Source organism: Saccoglossus kowalevskii, chromosome 7 (assembly GCF_978046115.1).
Source record: "Saccoglossus kowalevskii chromosome 7, keSacKowa6.1, whole genome shotgun sequence".
Lineage (NCBI taxonomy): Eukaryota > Metazoa > Hemichordata > Enteropneusta > Harrimaniidae > Saccoglossus > Saccoglossus kowalevskii.
In genome coordinates, this window is record NC_140647.1 from 35,486,129 (window position 1) to 35,502,561 (window position 16,433).

The 16,433-nt window shown below is 36.0% G+C and overlaps 1 protein-coding gene and 1 long non-coding RNA gene across 2 annotated transcripts; both read right to left on the bottom strand.

Moving 5' to 3' along the window:
• Nucleotides 1-1,462: 1,462 nt before the first annotated feature.
• LOC100378921 (uncharacterized) lies at nucleotides 1,463-13,660 on the bottom strand. The gene is made up of 4 exons (XM_002737514.2): nucleotides 13,449-13,660; nucleotides 4,909-5,024; nucleotides 2,426-2,563; nucleotides 1,463-2,082 (listed from the first exon to the last, which is right to left on the bottom strand). The coding sequence occupies exons 1-4, from the start codon at nucleotides 13,465-13,467 to the stop codon at nucleotides 1,894-1,896; spliced, it is 462 nt and encodes a 153-aa protein (XP_002737560.1). The 5' UTR covers nucleotides 13,468-13,660; the 3' UTR covers nucleotides 1,463-1,893.
• Nucleotides 13,661-14,944: 1,284 nt separating this feature from the next.
• LOC146740959 (uncharacterized) lies at nucleotides 14,945-15,924 on the bottom strand. The gene is made up of 2 exons (XR_014930032.1): nucleotides 15,588-15,924; nucleotides 14,945-15,112 (listed from the first exon to the last, which is right to left on the bottom strand). It is a non-coding gene; the product is annotated as an uncharacterized LOC146740959 (long non-coding RNA).
• Between the last annotated feature and the right edge of the window lie 509 nt (nucleotides 15,925-16,433).

A 16,433-nucleotide genomic window follows, 5' to 3' on the forward strand; every position in this document is an offset into this window, starting at 1 on the left:
GTGGCAAAACATGGATGAAGCTGGGATAGCAGTTGCTGATACATACATACATCATGCCTGGGTCGATCAAACTTCACCCATACATCAGACATCATATTGGACAAACCAACATTCATTTTTGTCACTATCAAATCTAAAAATCAAAGAAAGCTTAGAAAGAACTCATGTGTGCTGAGAATATTGAAGACACATTAAAAATTAATTCAAAATTACTTGTACTTGAGATATTGATGGAATAGCTGAATAACTAATTATGTAAATCAGGTAACTGATAACAGTAAAACTGATAAGGCCTGTGTAATGTAATATCTATGTAGCAAGTTTCATTGAAATGTGATTAAAACAAAAAAACTATGAATTATTATTAGAGAATTAATATGAACAAATTTCAACTCAAAATTAATCGGACCTGTCTATTGTTCTAGAGCATTTATGTACCAAATTGTATTCAAATGTGATGATCAGTAATTGAGATATCAGTGTTAATTAATTATTTTAATTAGGTGATTAATAAGCATAAATATTTACCAAAAACTAATTGGGTCTCTGCATAGTCCTAGGTTCATTGAAATTTAATGATGAATACTCTATAAAAGTTTCATTAAAATCCAATTAGTGGTTCTTTATATATCAGTGGAACATTCATGGAAAAAATTAACTAATTATGCTAATAAGGTGATTAATATGCACAAGTATTTACCCCCAAACTAATCAGTTCTCTGCACAGTCCTTAAGTAAATATGTACCTGGTTTCATTGATATGTGATTACTACTTGAAATATCAAAAGCTGAAAATTAATTAATTATGCAAATTAGATAATTAATATGTACTGATGTTACCCTAAAAACTATCAGGTATGTGCAGTGTCCTATGATATCTATGTACCAAGTTTTATTGAAATGTGATGATTAGTACTTGAAATATCAGTGGAAAAGCCAAAAATTGATTAATCATTATGCAAATTAGGTAATTAATATTGCACAGATTTTTACCCAAAACTAATCAAATTTGGGCATTAGTTCAGAGTATCTATGTGCCAGGTTTCATCAAAATCCAATGAGTGGTTCTTTAGATATCAGTGGAACAATCATGGAACAGCTAATTATCATGCAAATTAGGTAATTAATATGCATGGATTTTTACCAAAACCTGCGCATTGGCCCAGAGCATCTATTCACCAAGTTTCATCAAAAATCAATGTATGGTTCTTGAGATATCAGTGGAACAGACACACAGACAGACACACTAACTGCAACTAAAAGACTCCCTTTTTGTGCTTCGCACACGGGAGTAAAAAATGTCTGATTGCTGGTCATCTTATTTAAACGAATGCAGTACACCCATATCTCATACATACCTGGATCAATCAAGTTTAAACTTTACACATAAACAAGCATTGGCTGGTCATATATATATTGTGTCTTTCATTCAAACAGGGACTATTGACTTGTAAGCATGGTATATGTACAATCTGGACCTTTTATTTTTCCTTATGAAAAGATTAACCTAAAATGTTCTACAGATATTTAGATATAAATTGAATGAACATGAGTGATATTCGGGATTTAATTTTACAAAGTTGGGGAGTTGAAATGGTCAAAAGGGGAAAAAGTGAGGACGAACATAAAAAACATTACATATATAAGGAGTTATTTTTAGACGCATGTCATATGTAAATACACTTAACCCATCTTCTAATCAGGTTTTCAAATTACACTACAAACGATGTTTTTTGTTTTTTTTTGACTGAAACTTTAAGCTCATCAAAAAGAAGGTTGTCACTATAACAGCAAAATGTGTTTTTATATTTTGATGACTACGGTTAGTCTTGCATATATACAATGTGGTTTTTTTATCTGACAAATCTGTCATTTCAGTATATGTTGATTCAACTATGGTGTTGCCTCGTTGATACCATCTGCAACAGCAGCAGCAAGAACAACGAACCATACAATGACAAATACAACAGTTCCAACATAGGCGATGACACCAATCACAATACTGACAATACTCCATATTTTAGCATTCTTTGAGTAATTGTGTGCTCTTTCCTCATCTCCACTTTGCCAAGCACCATCAACCTGGATAAAGAAAGATATGAAAATAGTTTATAAATAATATATAAATAAATTTATATGTTTTCAAAAACGAAACACGAAACTGTACTGTATTAGTATAGTAACAAGGCATGAATAAATATAACACATGAGTGGTACATTATGATACCTTCTCAATATGGTGACCAAAATATTCCCAACAAGGTGTCACTTTGGAATAGTTCAGCAGATTATTGTCAAAGTGTCAAAAGCAACCTTACACATTTATAGAAACCTGCATATAATATAATATAGCGCAAAGTAAATAATTTCCTATGAAGAAAAAATAATATTAAAAAACAAACAAACAAACATGAATCATACTTACCATTGCTGCAAAAACAACAGCAACAATACCAGTTGGAAAGAAGCAACACAGTAATGAGAAGATGGCTAACACAAGATAGTTATTTGGTGAACTCTTTGTCACTATCACCGTTGTGGCTGGTGCTGGCTGTGAAACATACTATTAAAAAAAAGTGCGAGATTAGTGTTCTGCGAGGAATAGTTTTAAGGATATTACCCAACAATTGAATGAATGATGTTTTGAATTTTTCTTTTTGTTTGAGCATACATGAAAAAGAAATGTAGTCTGTCACTGTTATTAAAGTCAAGTAATTTTTAATCTTTATAAACCATTGTTAGTAGTAAATTGAACACCATTATATGTATACAAAATTCATACATACAAGAATTAACATAACAGCACATATTATACAAGTCTGTACAAGGAGTATGCTTCTTTGAAACTTTGTACATTATATTATGTACAATGTATGTGTGCCCTCTAATATGACTCGGCAACCAATTCACTGTAGCAAGCATCACTGATGCAACAGATCTTGAAAAATATTGTAATTTGGCAAAATGAAATTCACATTTTATAAACAATGAGTAAATACAAAGAAAATCAGTGGCCACAACATTTTTGTTCACATACAAGCTTAGTATTTAACTTGATTTTTGGGAATTCCATTTTGACTGAAGATTTCTATAAAATCAGTCCTGTTAAAGAACCCACTGACTATAGAAAATTCACACATACATGAACATAGCAGTATGTTATTTGTATATAACATCAGTGTTCTCCACAATTCAAAATAGCTGGTGGGTGGCCTAATTAGCATAAATTTGCATATTAATTTGCATGTCATTTACATACATCATTCCAGCATTTATGTCATGAACTGCAATACACACTAAGTTATTTACTATTTTCTTATTAATTTAATTGAAACATGTTACAATTTTTTGAAATACAAACAGATTGGTCACTATTAATATTTACGAAATGCAAAAAGTTTGAAATCGGTGAGTTATACGTTCGCAAATTATTCTGCGTTCATGAAATGCAATTCGAGTAACCAAGAGCAAGTACGAGTTATAATGTAGAAAATATACGAGGTGATTTGTCCAAAAACGGACGATTTATCAAAATAAAACTCATAACATTTTTTATTTGTGGCATCAGTACTCACCCGTGCCGACGGACGGTAAGATGCATTTACACGTTGTTTTGGAATTCAAGAAAAAATGCTAGCAATCGGCAAAATAAAAGAATCTGCTATGTTCTCAAAAGATTAGACATAAAAAATGGGTAAATGAAAAAAAGTACGTGGGAAAGAAAACTAAAATATTATTCAATTACAAATACTCGCGGTAAACTAATCCGGCAGCCATGTTTGATGTTTATTACCGCTTTCCGAATTCAGTACACGAACACCCAGAATTCGCTGTTCCCCTATGCAACTTAGATACTAAATCGTTACAGCGCCAACAGCGGTGGGTGGCCGACGGTCATTGAATGGGGTAGGCCAAAAGGTCACCAGTTTGCCTTCTCCATGCTGTTTTCACGATGAAAATCGAGCGAACGTTGTAAATACGGCTAGAATTTTAAGTTTTGTTTGAGTTTACATGCAATATGCTAATATATTTGTTTATTTTCTGTGCATATACATTTCGTTCATATTTAATTCTTTCTTTCGTGATTGGAAGACGATTATTAAAAATACAGCTGTAAATTGAAACCACTGTAGTTGCGTACCGTGAGCAATAAGTGGCAACAATGTCGGGCGACAATGAATTCAGGCGATTGACACATTGCCATGAATATACTTGATAACTGCTTGCAGACTTCCAGTGGTCATTGTTTATGATTGGACTCTTGAAACAATAGCAAAATAAAGGGTTTGGCAACTACTCTTTTGTTTAGGCTTGGGAAGAACAATGCAAGCTTTTTACAAATAATTTCAGCTGGATGTACGTTGGTGGGCGGGTGTTGAGAGTTACTAGGCGGCAGTAAAACTTGATGGGCGGGGCGGGCCGGGCCGCCCACCTAAAACCCCTTGTGGAGAACACTGAACATTATATTTGTTATACACAATGTACAGATTATTTTCAAAGGATTTAAAAACCTAAATTAGTAAATATTGTATAATTTACATATTCATAAAATGTACAATATCATGACCAGGCTGTTAGCCAGGAATTTGCAACTGCCAATCCAAAACAATTCAATTTCATGAAAATTGTAGATGGTTTTGGATATATTTTGGTAAAATTTTCAAAGAATAGGAAAAAACAGAAAAATGGGAAAAAAGTTGCCAGACCAAAAATCAAAGTTGCCAGTCCATATGGTGGGTGGACTGGTGGCAGAGAGAAACCCCAAAACAATTATACAAATTAGCGATCACAATTTGTATGTATGTTCATAAATATTTACAAAAATTTATATTTCACAACATCCATGGATAATCCATTGGAAAAAATGTATATATACATCATGTATGTATACATAATGTTTATACTCACCGTGACATTTGTTGATTGTTGCCCGTATGCGGCTGGACCAGGTTGTCCATAACCTTGTGGTGGCTGCTGGGCATAAGCAGGTGGTTGCTGCGAATATTCGGCTTGGCCAGGCAGGTCTGAAACATAAGTATATAATGATTATTTTTGAATGGCTTTAGAAGATTTAATATACTTTACCAGATAAAGTCTGTCTGTCGTACAAAATCAATTTTCGCACAAAATCAACAACACTGCCATGTTCTAAGAGCAAGAAAAGTGAATGTGAAAGACCAATCATCCCTCATTTGTTATTGAAAGTGTCAAGAAGATGGGTAATGGCTAATATGTTGATAAATATTTATTTTCCCATAATCCAAAGCTTGGAAATGTCTTAGTTCGTACTTGTTGATGTGCGCAACAGTCAAAGTCGCCATCTTTGTTTATATGAGACCCATATATCTCCTGCATGTGCGGCACGACGACTACCGCCTTTTAATACATAACAAAACTTAATAGCATAGAGTGCTCTCAATAAAACATTTGTAATTATGAAACTGAATACAACAGGTTGGAGAAACTTAGTGTAACAAGACTATTGTCTGGTACTTGTTCCTTACTCAATTTTGAACTAGAATTTTCTCATTTCTTCTTATAATATGTTTGCATGTTTTTTCCTAAATGTACCAAAGTCTTGTTTTTTTTTTGGGGGGGGGGGGGGGGGTAACTGCATCGGAGTCGGCAGAAATGAAATAAAACAGATTACCGGTAGTATCTGTGTGATTATTCAGGTCTCAAAAACATTTGTGTGTAATGAGAGTACATGGGAGCAAGTTCACTGCTCACCCTTCAATTCAGGGCCTTTGATAACAACATTCACCCCACTGACATAATTACATACACTATCAAGATTTATTGGTCCTTCTCTGAATTTAGTAAATTACATGGGTTCATACTTTCAGTACAATGCCGTAAAATTTGTAGTTAGAGTTCGTCTGTCTCATTGGTGCTTTCAACAAAACGGTTTGAAGTTTTCCTTGTCTATGCACCCATGCTTCATCAAAGATATACACAAAAATGCTAAAACTTATTTTTATTCAAATGCACTGATTGGTTCAGTCATGAAATTAGACAAACAGCATATGTGTACTAAGTTTTAATCCATTTGACCAAACTCTTAGAAATTCTATCTATCTATCTATCATAACGTCACTGCATATCATGAATAATTAATAGCAATGATTACGCCTCAGAATAGACCAGACCAAGATTTATGAATTTTGACCCTAATTTTCATGGTTGAGCCAATCGTTTTGACCCCCAATTTTAAGATTTTTGGCTCCATCAACGTTGATCTTTTCTAATCAAGTTTTTAACCACTCAAAATCAAGACAAGTAGCCCCCACCCCCACCCGCATCTTTAAACCAAATAGTGTACAGACCTAAACACTGCGGGAATGTGATCAAACAACATCTCACAAGCACCATTATTTCACGGCACACGAATCACGTTCGCGCGCGCGTACCAGAAAATTACTAATTTATTTTTTAATAAATTTGCTCAGTGTCGTAAATTTCCGACCAGATACGTTTGTGAATATAGCCACTGAATTTCGATTCGATCCGTTGACTAAAATGAACACATATTATTGGCATTGGGCTTTAAAAGTGTGTCAACATGTTTTCAACTACCAACCATGTTAAAACCAAAAGAATTGTACATTCTAGTATAACACATGGCATTCCGAAGCGCCAGAACACGTCAATGTTTTACTATTTACCTTTATCCATGGTATTGTTTGGGTAATAATGCTTTTAGGCTCTTAGAATGGAAATGGACGCTGAATCAGAGGTGACACGTGGTTTTGTTCAAAATCAGCCTAACCTAGGTCGAAAGATTGACGACGCGCGGTTCGTCAAAAGAGCGCGCTCATTAATATTCATAAATGTACAGTGACTACAAACAATAGTTCGGATGTCACATACGTTTTTTTCCCACTTTTTGTAGTACGTTTTCAGATGTAACAGGTACAAGAAAATGGCCGTGCGTAGTGACCACAAAATTGAAGGCTGCCTGTGGCAGAGGCACTATTGCGTAAAGCGCAAAGGCCTCTGGGAAGGAGATTGGCCTCTGCCACAGGCAGCCTTCAATTTTGTGGTCAATCACCTCACTACTACGCACGGCCATTTTCCTGTAGCTGTTACATCTGAAAACGTACTACAAAAAGTGGAAAAAAACGTCTGTGACATCCGAACTATTTATTAATGTCAGACTTCAGTAAAAACGTAAATACGAACCATTTTATCGCGGACTATGTTTTGCGAGGTAACGTTATAGTGGTGAAATGGCGCACGTGATACACTGAAATTTAGAAGAAAGAAACGTTCTGTTAACGAATATAGTTGGGAAAAAAACATTAAAGACTAATTTCACTGAAAGGGGTTTCCTAACATTTCCGTTCATCTTGTATTCTGGTGAATATTTCAATAATATTTCTGGCTTGAACGGGTTCGATTTTCCGCGTCTAACAGTCATAGAACACAAAGGTTCTAGTAAATTTATAAAGTTATTTATTTATTGTACATTATAATGCTTTGGCATCTAGGAAATTATTGCAGTTTTCTAAAGCAAGTCTTGTATATTTTGTTCTAATCACTAAACATTTTATTCGGATTCAGGGCGTGAAACGTCTTATTAAAGTGATTAAGGTAACCAAGTAACTTTCGCATAACTTTGTTAACCGCCAAGGTCTTGTAGTTCGAACATATTCGAATATGCAAATGAGTTCTATGCAAATCTGCTTTGTGCAGTGATGATAAGTAACGCGTGCGCGTATCGAACTGTGCGGAGATCGGGCAGAGGCACTATTGCGTAAAGCGCAAAGGCCTCTGGGAAGGAGAATTTACAAACCCTGCCCAGTCCAGGGGGGGGGGAGTTGCATGACACGATTGGTTGAAATACTCGTCTCATTTGCATAAATTAATATTCATGAGCAATGAAAAACTCGTCTTTTCAGTAAAATTGTGCCAAAATGCTTTCCGATAGCATACATGTTAATTTTAGTTCTAAATTGATTGATTCTATCGTTACGAGCTGAAAAAATAATCGAAAAATGATGTAAAGGTAATTTTTGAGACACATTTTCGATCAGACTCCAGCTAACTATTGAAAGTAAACACAGGTTTTCTCTTTACCATGATCATAGCAAGTTATGAAATTCATGGAGAATGCAGAGGCACGTTTATATTTCACTATAGTACTATTGCTCAAAATTGCTCAAAATGTTTTCGGTGACTTTTATCAGTGACAAGTTACCTAATTAGTATGCATTTTAATGAACCACAGTGTGTGTGCATGCGCAGTTTGAAATGGAACAGATTTGAACGCAATAAAATCGCGCGTAGAACTCGGGCTAGACTGGCGCAGTCAGGGCGATTAATTTGTTTTTGTAGTTTAAATAAAATAAAAAAAAACACCTGTAACTGCGAAATCACTTCGCGCTAACACCTCCATTTCGCGATTTTTTAAATTTTATTTAAACTACAAAAACAAATTAATCGCCTCTACTGCGCCAGTCTAAACTCGGGCTCCAGCAAGAAATTGTGGCGTCAAACTGGTTGTCGGTTGAATTGTTATGAAATAGACATAATTTTGGAGCCTGTATTTGTCTATGAAATGTTTCTAAGTTTTGTTGAGGATTATTCTGTAAAGAAATTGCTGAAATTATTTTATCTCTTCGTAAACGGGACGTTGTTGCTTGACGATGGGCTACGGACGACTGACGTTGAAACGTTCCATTCAGATCAGATGGCGCCCTCTCGTGCCACCCCCCCCCCCCGGCCCAGTCATTTGTTGGCTGGTTCCCGCCTTCGCTGGTTCCCGGCGTCCCTGCGGCGTCCTTTGTGAGTGGCCAGTAGGACGCAGGTAACTAGTAATCGCCATATTCTTCCATTTGGGCCTGTTTTCCGGCCGGAAGAAACGCGACTGAGTGACGTAATTTGAAAACATTCCAAGTTCCGTTCTGCGTAAACGTGTCTGTAATACTACAATAAAGCCATGCTCATACATACTGCCTGCTTAGATTCATATGTTTGAAATGTTTCTGACATTCTTGTTTCTGTGAAAATTTATAACAAAAGAAACAGTTTTTTATTCGCCCAACTTTCGAAAGTAAAAGGAAACCCCTGCTTTAGAGCCACGAGCGTAAGCGCTGATGTCAGGTAACCAAGGAAAAGTGATGGACTAATCGGAATGCCGGATTCGTTACTAGTTACCGGCCTCTTGTGGCTTGTTACGCCATGACACTTGAGGCGGAAACCAGCCAAGTTCCCGCCTCAAGTGTCATGGCGTACCAAGCCATTCGCAAAGGACGCCGGGAACCAGCGAAAGTCATTTGTTACCTCGGGGGCTGAGCTACGTCACAAGACGTTCCACGTTGCTAAGACGCCCACCGCTGTACATGTATTTCTATGGGCTCTGTGCGCACTGCCGTGGAACGGGGAACGCCGAGCGAAGAGCCGGTTAAAGTTCGAGAAAACAACACAAACTCAACTTTGAAGTAATCCTTAACAACCAAATTTATATATGTTACACACGTAGGGCTAAGCTGTTCAGGGGAGTCTCAACAACCATCCCAAAGTACCGTTTTCTGCGACTTTTTGGCCTTGTTTTCACTGTGATGGTTGCCATGCGTTGAAAATGCCCGGATGTCCGCCCCGAGAATAACAAGTCTTTTATTAACAATCGGAGGTCCGTACCTCCACGACACGTATAATATGACTATTTATATGTCTATTTATATGTGTCGTGGGTTGTTGATAAAAGACTTGTTATAGGTAACAAGTGACTGTGCCCTGCCAAACTTTGCCAAACAAAGTCTGAACATGTCCCCCAAATTATTCCATGGTTTACATGTAATTACATGTATATTGCAATTGGCCTATTGTCATTTTACATTTACACACCCGTTGACATGCCTCACAATGGAACACAGTTTTAGGTGACGTGAGGCGAAGCATAGACCATGGAGCTAGAAAGAGACCTAAGGTCTATGGGCGAAGTCGATTTCGAGACTGAGTCATTGTTTATTTACCTGAGTTGTCATCACTACCATTGTTACACTGTACCTCAAGGCTACAGCACTTTCTGACACATTGTAATCAATAACCCTTCCCCGTTGTTCAGACTGTCCAGTGTGACGTATTAAAAGCAACGCATAAAAGCAAACATGTAACAAGAGAACTGGTGATGGTTGTAGAACCATAACTGCCTCAGCTCAAAGATTGTTATGTAATACAGGGGAATGTGAAGGGAAATGTATTGTAATGTTACCTCTGTGTAATTTACAATATATCTGCATAAACCTTCACTGTGAAGGAAAATATGAGAGTTGACTTAAATGACTGGTAAAAGCAAATTCTGCGAAATAGTAGTTAGAATTTCCAGATACGCAATCGACACATTGTGAGATATCAAAATATGGATGATAAACAGCAAGTGATATTCCAGAGATGTAGTTGGAATTGAAGCAAAGGTGTGACCTATTAATCCATGAAACATACTCACACATATCCCTACATATCATCCTGTCTTATTGTGTGTGGGCAAAGCTGTCATGCACACAATCGGAAAAATATGTTATTACTGTAAATAATTATGAACAATAAAACTGAAAATAAAAACTATGAACAATTAATAAGGAAAATATGTGATTTGCTATGCAGTTTCCAGAAAATTATTACAAGTCCCAGAAGTGCATAGGAGTCGTCAAAACGTACAGTTTGGTGACAGAACCCAAATGAGAAGTCTGGAGTCACGGCGAATACTCTCTAGCGAGTCACCCCTCTAAAACGTCATTACTGTGCCAATGACATTGAACTTTGCTCTTCCATAAAGCAGCAGTTTCCATCTTCAAATAATCAAAATGAACTTGATACTCTGACGAAGCATGTCTATTGTTTCACAACGACTGTCCCAGGGGATTTTCGTCTTCCCAATTTCTCAAGATAAACGTCCCAGGGTTGTTTTGTGTACTAGAAGGACATGTTTATTGGCAACATTTCTTGTATTAATTTCCATTGCACAAAAAAAAAGAAGAAGCAATACTGTTACTGAAGCACGGAATTTGCATGAATTCTTCTCCCCGGCCATTCACGCAAACTGCAAACGAAGTCTATTACCTCATCCATAGTTGTTGACACTTTGCAACCGCCTTGTTGGATGTATTGTGACGTATTTTGACCCCGGATTCTGACCTTGCGTTCCGGCTACATGTACTGCCCCCTTTTATACCAGTTCAATTTCCTTTCATTATGACATCCAAATGTCATGATATTTAATATTTAAAACCCACCTTTATTTCACAGTCACTTTAGTTTTCACTTTTCTAAAATTATTTTACTGATCAAAAGACTTTCCACTCCCATCATGCAATCCCCCATAGTACTTCCGGAAACACAGGCGATCGCCAGCATATCTACAAATAACCTCGCTCTCAGGAGCTGAGGAATAAAGATTCCTTGGCATAATGATCGATGTCCCCTTTTAGAGGTGAAACATCATCACGTGTTGGTGGTGATTCGGGCAAACAAATATTTGCCAGTTACAGTTACGGTTTTTGAGAAACGTGTCCTAATATTTCTTGAAAATTGCTATTTTTAGAACAATTCCATAGAACACAATGTTAAAGAAAAAAATGCCCTTTTTGACACTTTTTAAAACCCAGATTTTTTAAATAATTCAGAACAACAAAATGTACTCCATCATTAACAATATATGATTTTTTTCAGCCTATGTCACCAGGTTAGATTTTGAGATATTGCATAATATCTCTGCCATAGGAGCCTGTGGTAAAAGTGTTATAATAGTGTCAAAATAGCGACTTTCCAGGAAAATACAACCATCAATTTCTTGAAAAAAGGGCTGGTGACCCCCAACTTTTATTCAAGACAAAATTGTTCTGCTTACAATTATCCACCATAAGTACATCGCCATTTTGATTTGATTGACACTTGTAGTATTTTAAACTGTAGACTACCTTCAAAATTATATAATCAACAAGCCGACATTTTAACACATTGAACTTTCACAAAGAATAAAAGGTACAGTAACATTGAGTGCGTTCACATGTCGGCGGCTGGCACGAACGTTACAATGTATTAGAAATAAATAGTTCATAGTTCCATGGAGAGAAACATCACGCAAAATAACGTTATAAATTATCAAAAACTGAAACTTATTTGTAAAATAATTTCATTCTTGCCAAAAGAATCTCGATCAAACCACTGTGACCGTATAACCCGCAAAGTCAGCATGCTTGGCAGATTGCCATTACGAGCGTTGCCCACTAATCCAGTTAATTGGCATAATAAGCCTTTCCAGAAGTGGTAAAGGGCTGTGGTTCATTCTATTTTTACGAGGTCATTGCTCTGTTATAATGAAGCTCATCAAGGGTCGTACGAGCAGTATGTGTTTGCTACCACTGCGGAGGTATTATAGAGTTTACCATCACTCATTCACAGTCAGGAATGTTTCGATAGTCTTGATATACCCCAGTGGTCTGAGATAGCCCCATGCGCCATTCATTTAACTACAATCCTTGTGGGATAGAAGGACTGTAATTTAACTGCATAGGACGACTAAACGTGTTCAGTTGCTGTTTACACTATTTTGGAAGCACAATAACATGAATACAATTGTTGACGGTGTTCAAAATAAGCATGTCCACGGTTACAACTAACCATGGCCTATCAATTTCCCATAATCGCTTTCTGTTATCTTTCGCGCAGTGTATACATGGTGATTTATTCATTTATTAACACACAACATCCCCGAAGGGGATAAAAAGGGTTACAATCAGATATTAGTAAAATAAAAATAACTACATAAAAAGTAAGGAAACAAAAAGCATAAAGAAAAAAAATGATAAAAATTTGTATACAAGAAATGTGTCACTGGTTTAGTTTATGAAGGTGCTGCTGGCCCTATATTAAAACAGTTTTTTTTTAAATATTGTGCTAAAGTAATTGATAGATTGAAGATTCCCACAGGTTTAACACAATAAAGACTGAAAATATAATTGAAAAATATTCCATATATCAATATATACTCGGTTTATTAATAATTAATTATCATCTTATATTGATGACATGACTATAAATAAACATATAAGAATATCCACCAATATAGTAGTATGTAAATTTCAATATTTTAAAACAATAGCGATTATAATATATCCGACTGTACGGGACATCGTACAACTTAGACAGTGTTTTAGAAAGCTGTCACACGCTAGTAGTAATAATTAATTAATTAACACTGTATTTAGTTTCAAACGAGATGTTATATATACACAGCTTTCCGTGTAATGAAGATGGCGACCAAGAGAAGATAGTTTTACAGCAAGATATTCCGTTCACAAGCATGTTTGATTTAATAATGCATTTCTATGTGGTCGATTTCGGGCTGCGTTCGCAAATACGCTTTGTAATTCCATCAGTACTTAGCAAGTCCACAACAGGTGCGCATTATGTGAAGAGATAATATAAATCCATTCAATACTTACTAGTTTTTTCGTCGGCCATATTTTAATAATCCGTGTACACACGAAAGGGCAGATTCGGTAAATTGTATCAACAAGAAGATAGTTATAACCACTTGCTCGGTCAAGCAACACTATGACGTGATACAGAACGGAACAGCGTAAATGGCGCAGTGAAAGCCACTCCCCGAGAATCACTGTTGCTAAGGAAAACACAATGTAAACATACAACAGCATTCACTGGAGCTGAATACTGGCAGTACGTGACTGACTCGTTTAGTTCATGGCGCTAACAAATAAATTATTGAAATGCAAATATTCACATTGTGGTTACGCTTCAATAACACAGCCTGTTTTAGTGTTGTTTTCAGTCACATGTTTGTTCAATTTGATGTATGGCCTGATAAAGTTTGCGTCTAGGGGTTGGTCAACTTTCACCCACAGAATAATCTCAGACTAAATATGACCAGTCTTAGAAATGTGATATGATATGATATGACTGATCTCACTAGACCATTCCTAGACTAAATGTTGCCAAGATATAGCCCTATATCAATCAAATGACGCCAATTACACATCAAACATGCCTAATATATATCAAATGGGGGGTCTTGTTTTAGACCAAGTGTATGTTCAATGCAAAACAACTATGTGGTCAGTCATACACAATATGTGTCATTGTTTTCCTTCATTGCATGGCAGTCTTTGACGTGTTACGTTATATGTGTACTGTAATAAATACAGTACAGTTTTCTTTAAATACCAATAGCTAAACACCACTAAACAGTTCTGTAGATTAGTTAGTGATTTACCATCGTCTTCGAGTTTCATCAAAGAGCACGCGGGTTTTTCTGTTCGGCGATCGAAGACGGACAATATAATAAAACAAGTAACCTGTAGAATGCTGTGTGGGTAATATTTTTATATTGATTTTTGTTGCATTTGCAGCAAATAGTTACCAAACAATGAGAAATCTATATGATTGGATATACATGCATAGTTCAAGACTGCCTAACCGGTGCTTATACCAGGATTTAGTTGCAGCACTGTGGTCTGTGGTCACGTTACAGCTTCATTTTCCGAGTAATCACAAGAAATTGACATGACAATAGAAATTCGTGAAAGACTGGCACTCCCATACAATTAATAGCAAGTGAAATTCCTGGAATTGAAACATAGATTTTGAAGTCACTGGTGTAGGCACTGAATAACTTCAATCTGATTCAAATCTGATGTAGTGTACGGGCTTTAATTATTTTGGCCATAAACTTATTTTTTATTATATTTGTTATTAATGCCTTTTTATTTTATTATTTTACTTTGATTTTGTGATTTTTTTTAATTCCGCCCTACCTACATCTGATCCGACGCCTATGTAAGTCCCGTTCAAATCTCGCGTAAGTAACAGCCAATCACAGCCCCCCTTTTATACAGGCTGTCAGTTGCTTACTTTTCAGTGTATACGGGCAAGCTTTCTGTACATTATATTTTGCCCACTTGAATAAACCATTAATAGAAAATTGCTAGTACATTTTTATTTACAGAAGAAATTTTACAATTTTTGTCATTACATTGAATATTTTTTTCACTTCCAACAAATGTGTACACTTCCAGATACATCTTCGCCAGCCAAGGTTCGTTCATTCAGTCATCGCTTCAATTTTACATCAAACACTGAGCATAATTATCTAGAATGGAAGCAAAAAAATGAGTAAATCGTAATGATTAGAACACTGTTAACAGCTATAGTAAACAATGCAAACTGATTTTAAATTGTATAACGGTCACCGGCCCACGGAATCGACGCAGAAAATTGGAGCAAAAAATATTTCTTGATCAATTGCGATGTGTTCCAAATAACAAATATTTTATTCCAGTCCAAATCAGCTCAATTACTTTAATAACAAAATGTTGATACAATTTGATGAATATTTACAGCTACGGCTTCAATACCGTAGACGATTTTGGCCCGATCGTCAACAAAACATCACCCGTCTCCAGGGCAAGCGACTGGAAAAAGACACCGGTGTTCTGTCGAACCGGTGGAAACAAAATCGTCACTCCCAGAATAACTACGCAAAATAACGATCTAAACTCGAACCATTCGAGCCACAATATTAACATAAAAATGACTTTCGTTGAATTTGACAATGATAAACTTACCGAAAAGCCGTGTTATTCTCTATAATCCGCCATTTTATTTGAGTCTGTTTGCTACCTGACTCTGCCCGGTGACGTCATCATGTGCGCTATAGAAGGAGGTCTGTGATTCGTTGACTAAAATCGCCGATAGTGGGTCTCGTTGAAATCTCGTTACATAGGCATCGGTTCAGATGTATGTAGGGCGGAATTAAAAAAAACACGAAATCAAAATCAAAGTAAAATGATAATAAAATAAAAAGGCATTAATAACAAAAGTAATAAAAAATAAAATTAAAATAAGTTTATGGCAAAAATAATTAAAGCCCGTACACTACATCAGATTTTAATCAGATTGTGAATAACTTCAAGTTGGCATAAAGACGAGGTAGTTTATTTAATCAGTGCTGAACTAGAGGTTGAAATTATAATTAAGTTCGTTGTCATATAATTTGTTTATTTAAATTTCTCCTGAATTCAAATAGAATACACTGGTGAAAGGATGTTTTTGAGGTGTGGTTACATTGTGTATGGAGTGGTAGGGTTGGGTGTCATATAATTTTTTTTTCATTTTCAACTCTCATGAAATCACACAGAATTTCACTTAAGGTAGCGAGAAGGTTTTGTGACGTTTTTAAATAAAACATTCTATGTCTGTTGTCTCGTTCAGAACAGTAATTTAGGTTATATATATCAAAAGACTAAGTATAGAGGTGCAAGTTCGCACAAACTGGACAGACATTGTTTACATAATTATCACGTGACATCAAAAATGGCGAACCTTGTAAAAATGACTAAGTCCGCGATTGTGAGAGCACACTGCGGAATTTCCTGGTGAAATTTAAGTTATGCATTGTCCGTAATCAAGTC